Raw genomic sequence first — 11,184 nt, 5'->3', positions numbered from 1 at the left:
CTGCTGCTCCCGTGTAACACTGAGCTGAGAAATGCATTTGAAGTGGTTTCTAACTGGCTTTTGCTAATGGTTGAGCTCCCCAATCCCATTTTCATCTCTTTTTATTTTTTTTCCCCCTGCCTGAAATCCTGTACAGCATTGATTTTTTTTTTCATTATTATTATTATTATTATTTTTCCTCCCCAAACATTAAAACCCGACGAACGCCGCGCACCGAACAAATTAGGCTGTCTCAAAAAAATATCTAATTTAATGACATCTGTGGTGATATTAGTGTTCTTAATTGGACAGGAAAATGCAGGAAATTTGATTGAAACCTGACTTTATGGTTCCTGCTGCAATTGAGCCTGAGAGGAAAGTGGGGTTTAGACTTTTAGAGACTTCAGAGCTGCAGAGAGACCATTATGCCCATCAAGTCTGACCCCCTGCTTAACACTGAGATTTCAGACACTGATTTTTTTTTTTTTTGCTCCTGGCCCCAAATGGAGCAGGTTTGATGCCTGATTTACTGCTGCTGGTCAGCAACTTTCTGTGGCTGGGAGGAGGGCGTGTGTTAATTCTGTGTTTTCCTGGATTTCTGGGCACTGGTGGGGTTTGTGACTCTTCCCATGACAACAGCAGAGGATGAGGGGCCTGGGGCAGATCTGCTTGAGTTGTGTAAAGGTTGGGAATGCAGGAATACAACCAAATTATCTTGGTGCTCCAAGAAAACACAAGTCCTGTCCTTGCACCAGAGGGCAAATCCAGACCCAGTGTGGCAGGGGAAATACTGAGCCAGGGGGGAGTTTCATCCCTGTGTATCCCAGGGCTCTGCCAGCCCTTCCTTTTGGAGCAGGAAGGGATATTTCTGTGTTTCCTTGGTTTAAACCCTGCTGGGGATGTGAGAGGAGCATTAAAGTAATTTTTTCTGCTTGGCCAGCCCTGGAAGCATCTCTGTCCCCAGGATGAAAAGCTGGTTCCTGGGGGTGAATCCATCCCACAGCAGACCTGGAAGGAAGGGGGGAGGATTTGGAGAACTCGATTTTCCAACCTCCCAGGTGCCAATCCTGGTGCTGCTCCTGTTCCAAACCAGTGCAAAGATGAGGTTTGTGAGCCAGGTCCTGGAACCAGCTTTCCCTCCTGGGAGGCAGCAGAAGGTTCTGCTCCTTCCAGCACATCCCTAGTCGTGTTTCCAGACATTTTTGGGCGAGTTCCTCCCTGCACATAAAGCACCAAAAATCCCCGAGGGTTCTGCTCCAGGTTGTTCATCCTTTGACAGGAGATTTCCCCCCGTTTCCCCTCTGCTGTTTTAGGGTCTGGGGTGTGAATTGAACCTTCCTGTTGTAGGGCTGGGAGCTCTTTGCTGTGATTCCATGGAATCCCGGGATGCTTTGGGTTGGAAGGGACTTCAGAGATCATCCAGTTCCATCCCATGGGACACCTTCCACTCTCCCAGGTTGTTCCAAGCCTGGCCTTGAACAGATTTTCCTCTTGGGGGATTATTTCTGGGGCACAGGAGCCTTTTTAATCGTGTGCTTAAAAGAAAACAGTCAAGCCATGACCAAATCCATCCCCTGTTCCCAAACTTTCTCCTTAAAACGAGTGAGAAGCTTTTGCTGGTGCTTGTGAGACCTAAAAAACTGTTTATTAAGGATGAAAACGTCAAGCTGATCCCAAACTAAAGAAGGAGCAGGCCTTTGGTTTCTGAGTTCAGCTGGCTCAGGGGGGGACGGGTGTGGAGCAATTACAGGATATTGTTAATTATTTGCTGGGAGATGTTACTGGGCTGCAGCTCTGGGGGCAAACCTGCTGGAGGAGGAAATGTTGTGTAAGTGCCTGTTACCCACAGATGGGCGTGTTGAGTAACTCACAGTGCTCCTCAGCGCTGGGTTAATTGGGAACAAAAGCGTTAATTGGCCTCAAGCTCACTTTGGAGAAGGGCCCGAGGTGAGAACCTGCTGCTGCTGAGCGAGTTCCTCCTCCCCTGCTGCACAGAAACTCGATTTATTCTGATTTTATCACGCTCAGGGCCCGGGGATGCGGCTGGTTTTGAATTAAACCCCTGAGGTGGTTGAAGCAAAACCGGGTGTTTTGCCCAAATCGTTGCGTTTCTTGCAGGAAAAAAAAAAAAAAAAAAGAAAGGAATATTTTGGCCACCTGTGAAAATGGTGAGGAGGGAATTTGGTGATGAGCCGAGGAGGAGGTTGCCTGCAGGAAGGGGTGGGGGAAACACAGAGCGGAAAGAAAAAATTCTGTGAAGTGGAAAGGCTTGGATGTGATGCCACGGTGTTTTCAGTACCTTGTGCACTCTTGAGGTCAGTAATTTATTCAAGGTTTCCATGCAGTCAGTGGCAGAGGAAGGAATTGGGTCATTACTCTTCCATCTTCTGTAAGAACAAGACCATTTTCCTCCCACTCCCGATTAAATTTTAAACTAAACTTTCATTCTCTGCTTAAGCCTTTCCAGAGTGCAAATGATCAAAGCTGGAGATTAAAGACATATCCTGATCTGATGAGATTAGAATTTTTGACTGTTTCCTTATGCTTAAAAAAAAAGAGGCCAAAGCCAAGCATGTTTTTGGTATTTCCCCCCCCCCTTGCCTTAAATTTGATCAGAGCAAAGCTTAACATGGGCTTTGCTGGTCCTGTAGGAAATGGAACTCAATTTTACATTTTTTTTTTTTAAGCCATTTTACTGTATTAAAAATGACAGAGGTTAGAAACAAAGCTCTTATACTTTTATTGAGCTGGAATTACAAGTGACAGAAAATCATTTTGGCCCCGGTGCAGTAAATGTTATCACTAAAACATGTGCAGGGGAGATTAGGACAGTCTCTCAAGCACAAGAGACAAAAGTTCACGGAGCAAGAAGTGATTTTATTTTGTTTTTTTCAGCCGTCCTTGTCTGTTCAGGAGACAAAAGTATTTCAGCTCTCGGGGCTGGGGGGTTTGGGGAGCTCTGGCAGAGCCAGGGGTGGAGGTTTCTCAGCTCAGATGTTGAATAAATGATTGAAATCTCAAAGCAGAGGTTGAATAACAGGTAAAGCTGACTGGAAAGCAGAAGGTGGAGCTGCTGCTGTGACACCCTGACCTCGGGTGGGTGGTGTTGCCTCTCTGGGCTCGGGGGAGAAAATGTAGGATGGGAGAGGGAAGAGCTCCTTGCAGAATTTGGGAACCACTGCCAGGAGCATCCAAAGGCCCAGAGGAACGAGCACAGTGCTGTGGCTCTTCCCTCCATCCCACAGCTGCCATTTCTCACCCAGCAAAGTTTCTTCTGCCCCTGCACGTCCTTTAATTTCTCCTCTTTTGGTCCAAAGCAAACAAGTCAAATAAATATTATGCCCCTTAATCAGGATTCCGCCCTTGTTTCCTAATTAATCTGCGTCAGTAGCTCGGATGTTTGTGTTAAATCATTTTCTTCATGAAAGCTTTTTAATGAGGAAAACAAATTGATTGGGTTTTCACACACTGGATTCTTGCCACCAGTGCCTATAGACCAAGCCTTTGTTACACATCTTGCCTGTGAATGGGTCACTTTGTGGTTTATCCCCGGCCCTTGATCCGCTTCCAAAACTCCCCAGTGCTGGTTCCTTTATTAAAATGACTCTGATTTCAACCCAAGATGAGCCCCAAGTGTGAGGGAGGGGAAGAAATGAGGGTTTTTTTGGCGTGGGCAGGGCGTGTGTTGCCCCCTCTGTGGTGCTGCTGCTGCAGGGGAGGTGTGAGACGAGGGCAGGGAATAGTTTGGGTTGGAAGGGACCTCTGGAAGCCCTTAATTCAGGCTGGGCAGCAAAAGGTCACAGAAACCTTCGTGTTTGGAGAAAGGAGACCCCTTCCAGTGGATGGGAGTTCACAAAATCATGGAGTGGGTTGGGAGGGACTCAGAGCTCATCCAGTGCCACCCCCTGCCAGGGGCAGGGACACCTTCCACTGTCCCAGGGTGCTCCAAGCTGACCTTGGGCAGGGACAGGGGACATCCCAATTCCTCCTGGAGCTTCCTGCCTGGAATTTGTGTCGCCCACTCCGTGGGTTCCTGGCAGGATTCTCCCCTCTGCCCCTTGTTCATGAGGCTGGAACAGATCTCTGAGAGAATAACGTGCCTTACCCACTCTTTTTTCTCTTTGCTCTTTCAGGTACCACTTGGCTTTTGCACCCCGAGGTGAGTCCCATGGGGGAAGGAGGGGGATGAGCCTGAGGGGCGGGAGGGGTTGGATGTGTGTGGTTTTAAATTGAAATTGAAGTGAATCTAAAGCTGCAGTGTGGCAGTTCTGGGGCTGCAGGAGGAGCTGGGCTGGCTGTGCTGAGCAGCAGAAGCTCATTTCTCCTCACCCTGGAGAGCAAAGAACACGACGTGTGTGGTTCTGGCAGGAATTTATTGTCCTGGACGAGCCCCGGGGAGCTTTTTTTTCTGCAGAACTTCTGTCTCCAGAAAAGCTTTAAAGTTTGGGAAGGGCAGAGCATTCCCATGGACCGCTGGCTTGGGAGCAGAGGCTCTTGGGTGACCTCCAGTCTCACTGCTCGTGTTTAACCTGAACTTGAAACTCAGTCAGGCTCCAGGTGTGGCCACATGGCCGGGCTGTAAATTCTCCAGGCCCGTGACCATCCCTTGTTCTGTCTGTTAACAAGCTGGGGGAGGCTCTGATGGCGACTTTGATCTTCATTTCCTTGATAATGGGGGCGATGATTTAAACTTTGCAGGGTGCCTGTGGGTCACCAGCCCTGTCAGTGGCTTCTCCTGTGGATCAGGGCCAGTTGATGGATCTGGCTTTGCCTGGAGCCGACCTGGAGCTCCTTGGACTGTGGCACACGGGGGGAGCTCGGTCTGATTCCTGATTTTTGGAGCGTTGGGTCCACCCTGGCTGCAGCCAAGGCCCAGGGATCAGTGGGACTGCCCCTTTCCCTTAAATTTTCCTTAAACAGATCCCTGTTCAAACAACGGGGCTGCAACAAAACCCCTTCCCAGCGTTCCAGCTCAGCTGACCCTTCCTTTGCTCCAGCAATAAATTCCAGTGTGTTCCCTCCTCGATCAGGGCCCACTTTCCAGCCCATCCTGCCCGTGTCTGGCAGCACAGAAATGTCAGAACTGCAGCAGCTTCTGCAATTCCCCCCAGAACAGTGTTATCACATTTTAATATGAGCCTCGGTGCAGCCTCGCTGCCTCTAATTGCTTTCAGAGCATTGTTTGCCTGCTCTGGGCTGATGAACCCAGCATCTGGCACCATTGCAGGAAGTACAGCAGACAGCTGTGTGCGAAATTAAAAAAAAAACACGCCCAGGGAGAGAGGGTTTGAGCACATAAAAGGCTCAAAATTAGGATTTTTGAACGGGGAGGGTCCCCGCGATCCGAAGGGTGGAGGGAGGGGAGGCTTTTGTTCCTTTGGGATCTTCTTTATTCTTTTCTGGAGTTGGGAGCTTGAGTGGTGTGAGGGAGAGATTTGGAAAGGAGTGGTTTTTAATTCACTTCAGTTCCCACTGGGAATTCCTGGGCAGGTGTTTTTTGGGTCTCCAGGTGTCTCTGGATGTGTTGTTTGGGAAGGGTGTGCCAAGGAAACAGGAGGATTTGAGGGTGTGAACGTGGACTTGGGCATCACCTGGAGGGGCTGAACCCCAGGTTGGGAGCCTTGCTGGGGGAAGGAGAGGTGGTGGGGAGAACCTGGGGCCTTCTGGGTGGAAAAGAGCCAGAGAAAAATAAAGTCAGGGGCGACTTCATGCCTAAAAATAAATCTCCTGTGCCTGAACATCTTGATAAGAGGACTGGGAAAAGCAGGCAGGAATTGGCTGCACTGCCAGGGCATTGAAAGAACAGTTTGATGTGGCAAAGAAAGAGGTGGGGTTTTTTTTTTGGTTTGTTTTGTGTGTGTGTTTTTGTTTGCTTGTTTGTTTTCTAAGAAGTTTTGGGATTTTTATTTTTTTGAATATCCAGTGAAGGGTTTTCTCAAGGGTTTAAGCACAACTTGTAGCATATCTGGTAAAGGCAGCTGAGCTCCTTGGAGTCAAAACCTTGCTGTGAAACCCCCCCTGAGAACCCAAACCTGGGTGACTCCCAACACCCCGACCTGCTGAAAATGAACAGAACTGGTCTCAAAATTCCCCACCGAGCAAAAAATCTGCCTGAAACAGGAGTGTGGGTCTGGAGGGTGATTTGGGTCCCTGAGTGTGGTTGTCAGAAAGGAACCCAACGGGGTTTAGGGTCTGGAGCAGGAGCTGCTGTGCCCAAATCCCAGGTGTTGGCTGCACTGTGCAACTCTTATTTTTTTTTTCCCTTATTCCTTTGCACAGAGCCCTGATTTTCCCCTTTGGAGGAGGGCTGGCTGCCCCTGGGAAGTGTTTTTATACACTTCATATATTTGATGCACGTCTTGCAACAGCCTCCCCTGGGCGGGAGGAGAGCTGGGGGAGGAAATCCGGAGAGCACCCGGGTGGGTTGGAGCTCTGGGTGCTCTTCCCGGGTTTTATTCCAGGGGAAATGCTCTGCAACAGCTTGGGTTTGGAAGGCAGGGAAGCCAGGAATGGTGCGAGGGAGCGGCGAGAGGCCGATCTGGGGTACTGCAAGGGATCGGTGTCACACGGGAGGGGAGGCTGGGACGGGGAGGTGGGACTTGGGGAAGGGGATGGAAGGACAGGGAGCGATGCAAATGGATGGGATAAACAGGGAAAAGGTGTTTGTGGGGCTGAATAAGAGCTGTGAGGGCAGGGCTGGGGGTTTGGAGTTGCTGGGGTGGGAGTTTGAGTTAAATTGTCACTGGTGGTTGTCGGTACCTTCAGTCCCAAACCCCAAAGATGTGTAAAAATCCAGTGTGGTGGGAGTTCAATGGGATCATTGGTGTCTAAACAGTATTTTGGGCTGATTTGATTTTGATTGATGTCTAGACAGGACTTTTTAAGTGTCCAAGGCCAGTTTGGATGAGGTTTGGAGCAACCTGGGACAGTGGGAGGTGTCCCTGCCTGTGGCAGGGGTGGAATGGGATGATCTTTAGGGTCCCTTCCAGCCCAACCCATGCCATGATTCCATGATTTTGGGACACTCAGGAGCACAAATGACTCTGTGACGTTCTGCTTGAAGACACAGATGGTGAGAGCTGCAGAAATGGGGCTCTGCTGTCCCAGCCCAGCTCTCCAGGCTGGAATCATCCCTCCAGACCCTCCTGGGGGGGCACCTGGCCCTTCCTCCTGGGTTTGGGGTCCCCTCAGCCCAGAGAACTCCTGATTTCCATGTGCTTGCTCTCACTGAAATGATTCCCAGTGGGTGCAGTGGGAGGCAATGGCTTTTTACTTTTATTTTGAGGAAAACAGCCCCAAATAGATGACTAAAACCAGATTTATTTTCACTGAGCTTACGACAGCCCTTTTGTTTTGCCATCAAAAATTCATCCCAAATGGTTTTTTTCCTCTGAAGTGCTCTGTGTGTTTGAATAGTGGAGTTCCTTAAAATATTCATAAGTAGTGAAAACATGAGAAAGAGAGAGAGAGAGAGGGAGTTGTTCCCATTTTTAAATGTAATTTAGGGCGTTTTTAACACAGGATATTTTAAAATGAGATTTGGGAAAACTGAGGGTAATGTGTGTGAGGCAGCAGAGAGTTTACAGGTGTGTCCAGAGGGGTTGGGTCCTGCTTCTCCCAGGAAAAGTCCCCTGCCTGGAGTCAGGAGCAATAAATCCCAACGCAGAGCAGGGAGATGGGGATAAAACAGGACTTTAAAATGGGGGCCTTCATGTTCTCTAAAAGGATTAAGTTCAGAACAGTGTGGGAAGTCTTAGCAGGCCACTTTTCTCGTAGGACACACTCCTTAAAATATTTATAAGTAGTGAAAACATGCAAGAGAGAGAGAGAGAGAGAATTGTTCCCATTTTTAAATGTAATTTAGGGCGTTTTTAACGCAGGATATTTTAAAATGAGATTTGGGAAAACTGAGGGTAATGTGTGTGAGGCAGCAGAGAGTTTACAGGTGTGTCCAGAGGGGTTGGGTCCTGCTTCTCCCAGGAAAAGTCCCCTGCCTGGAGTCAGGAGCAATAAATCCCAAAGCAGAGCAGGGAGATGGGGACAAAATGGGGGTCTGCATGTTCTCTAAAAGGATTAAGCACAGAATGGTGTGGGAAGTCTTAGCAGGCCATTTATCCCACAGGATACACTCCTTGGGTGAGGTGTGGGTGGTTTTCCCTCTCCCAGCCCTGGATGGTGAGTCCTTGGGGCTGTGCTGGGGTTGGAGCTGGAGGTGTGTCGGTACCTGGGGAGGGTGTGGAGCTCCCTCCATGACCTGGCATCTCACAAAAGCCCCAAGAGGAGATTTATGGGGTCGTTTTTCCTCCCTGAAGCCCCAGATCCGTGGAGCTGAAGCTCCCAGGGCTGGCTGGGAGGCGGAACCGGGCACTCCCCCAGCCCCTCCCTGCTCCCCGTTTTGGGGCCGTGTAGTTCTGACAAGGACAAGCAGCAAATCGTTAGAGCAGCAAAAACACCCTCCTGGCTGCAGAGGAGCCCCTTTGAAGCCGGGGCAGAGTGTTCCTGAATTAATGGGGTGCCCGGTGATCCCAGTAAGTTTTATTTACCCCAAGCCCCCTTTGCCTCCACGCCAGGAGGGGATCCCGCACGGAAACCCGGCCGGGATTTATGATGTGTTTGGGAACACGAGGGGGGGGGAAGGCATTGCCTTGGCAGTGTTTGCATGTTCTGTGCCCTCGGAGCATCCACTCCCTGTCACCATGCGTGGAATTCCCCCTCTCTGCAAACCCCCGAGCCCTGGAGATGGCAGGACAAGGCAGGGAGGGACAAAAAAAAAAAGAGAAAAAAAACAAAAAAAACCAACTTTTGTTGGGATGCCTCCCAAAAAAAACCCCTCAGCGTGCACCCAGGGCAGAGTTAATGAAGGAAAAACCAAATACACCCCAAGGCTCGTGTTCTCTAAGTGGAAAAAAGCGAAGTTTAACATCAACACTGGTGACAGTCCCTTTATCAGCGCCCAGGTTTTGCCTCCTGCAGCTCTGACCGGGCTGTTTTTTGCCTCTCTCTCTCTCTCTCTGTGTGTGTGTTAAATTCTGGGCAAACCTGATTTTTTCTGCAGTGAAAATCCCCCTCCTGTTCCCGAGTTTTGCAAAGTGGGAGCAGCTGCACAGCTTTGCTTTTTTTTTTTTTCTACAGGGGGCTTATAAATTATTCCTCCACCTGAGATGCTGCACAGAAATTTGGGGAGGGAAGTGACGATTCCAGGGGAGAACAGAACGTTCTGCTTGGCAAAATGTCCTGGGTGGGAGGCGAGTGGTTGTGCTCTGGGGAGGGCTGGACTGTGGGGGTTTTGCGTCTTTATTGAAATATCTATTTTATTTATATTTATATTTATATTTATATATATATACACACATAGAAAAAGCAAGAGAAACGTGTACTTTGGAAGCTGTTGCTGTGGCATTTCAAGTGTTCAAACCAGAAACCAACTCCCTGACCCGTTTCACGAGGCTTTGAAATCTTTCTTGCCTCAATTTCCAGGTCTTTAAAAACTGGAGCATTGGGGAGTTCTGACATCCAGCCTGTCCCAGGGTGGGACTGGGACCAAATCTCTTGCCCCAGCCTGCTCCAGTGACCCTGGAGTGTGGTTCTAGTGGTCAGAAGTGGGTTTAGCTGGTTGTGAGCGCACAGGAATTAAGGGGGAGATGTTTATCTTTGATTGAAATTCCTGTTGCTGCATCAGAACAAAATGCAAAAGGCCTTTCCTGCGTTTCTTGAAAATACCAAGCAATTTTTGTGGTTGTTTTTTTTTTTGCTTTTTTGGGTGTGTTCATTGGGGGGAGGAGAGAAGGGAAAAGGATAAACATGTAACCTGATTTAAAAAAAAAGTCCTGTTATCAATCAGAGCCAGCAAGTGAGGGACTTGCAGAATTTACAACAAGGATTGAGAAGCCAGGTAACAAAACTCCCAGCCTGCCTGGGTTATTCTGCACTTAACGTCAAAACTTTCCTGACCTTTTATTGAGAAGAATTAGGTTGATGAGGAGGGCTTCTTGAACTCTTTTTTTTTTTTTTCTTTTTCAACCAGCCTGTTGATTTAAAACCCCCCTGCAAGGCAGAGGGAAGTTCCCTGGCTTGGGTTACTTGGGTGCTCCTCGGAGCTCCCAGAGCTCATTAATCAAAGTGTTGGAGCCCCCCCCAGCCCTGTGAAACCCATCCCAATTGTAACTCCTCGGGGCAGGGTTTGCCCTCTTGGGTCCCATTTAGCACTGTCCTTCCCCAGGGAGGGTCAGACCACCCCAAACCCTTCGGGGGAAAGGAGGGAGGGATAAAAATGTCAGTGAAAGATGTTAAATGTACGACGGCGCCGGCAAGTGAAATGTTCACGGGTTCTGCTGCTCTCACTCTGGGCAGTTAATAAAATAGGCTAATTATTAGATTGGCTGAATGGGCTGATGGGCAGGGCTGGGGAGGCTCAAATGAGCCCCCTGTGTCTTCTGGGCTGGTTTGTGTAATAGAGCTGTGCTGCAGCTCTCTTTTTATGAAGAAACCTCGGGGGTTGTTATGATATTCTAATATTCTGGGATGATTGTGCAGCCCAAACGTTGCTCTGTGCTCAGGCAGAGCAGAGCCTCCGAGGAATTGCCCCTCTGGGGATGGAGGAGGAGGAGGAGGGTGGTGGTACCCAGGAGGAGGAAGGTGGTGGTATCCAGGGGGAAGGTGGAAGGTGGTGGTATCCAGGGGGAGGGTGGTGGTATCCAGGAGCAGAGCTGCTCCCAGCGGTGACAGGCTGCAAAAATAGGGCAGAATGATGTAAATCCTCTGGTTTGGCCACTGAGAGGTTCGGGAGGCTGTAAAGGGGTGATGGGATGGAACCTTTGAGCCTCACTGGGAACTCTGTGCCCTCAGCCCCCACTCCTGGCTCTTGAACTCCAGAGTTTTGGGTCTCCCCTCCCTCTCCCCACAAGGATTCTGCTCCATAGGGCAGGAACCTCTCCCGGGTCACCTGCCCAGGGATCCTCCTGCCCTTTCCTCGGTCCCCACCCCGAGGCACACCTGGAAAACCATCCCCTGCCTCATCCTAAAGACCCCATGGCTCTTCCTCTGCCTGCACCCTCCTCCCGGCTCGGCATTCCCGGGTTTTTCCTTTAACCTCCTCCCTGTTCGGCATTCCCGGGTTTTTCCTTTAACCTCCTCCCAGCTCGGCATTCCCGGGTTTTTCCTTTAACCTGCTCCCTGCTCGGCATTCCCGGTTTTTTCCTTTAACCT

At 49.6% G+C, this 11,184-nt stretch overlaps 1 protein-coding gene across 1 annotated transcript in view; it reads left to right on the top strand.

The window, feature by feature from the left end:
- Window positions 1–11,184, top strand: part of SKAP1 (src kinase associated phosphoprotein 1) — a 198,796-nt gene that overhangs the window by 59,350 nt on the left and 128,262 nt on the right. Inside the window, exon 3 of the mRNA XM_029963461.1 lies at window positions 4,113–4,138. Coding sequence (XP_029819321.1) covers window positions 4,113–4,138 — 26 coding nt within the window. The remainder of the gene's footprint in view (window positions 1–4,112; window positions 4,139–11,184) is intronic.

The sequence above is a fragment of the Manacus vitellinus genome, unplaced genomic scaffold, assembly GCF_001715985.3.
Source record: "Manacus vitellinus isolate BGI_N305 unplaced genomic scaffold, ASM171598v3 scaffold_102_pilon, whole genome shotgun sequence".
Classification (NCBI taxonomy): domain Eukaryota; kingdom Metazoa; phylum Chordata; class Aves; order Passeriformes; family Pipridae; genus Manacus; species Manacus vitellinus.
This window is presented reverse-complemented; position numbering and strand designations above follow the sequence as displayed.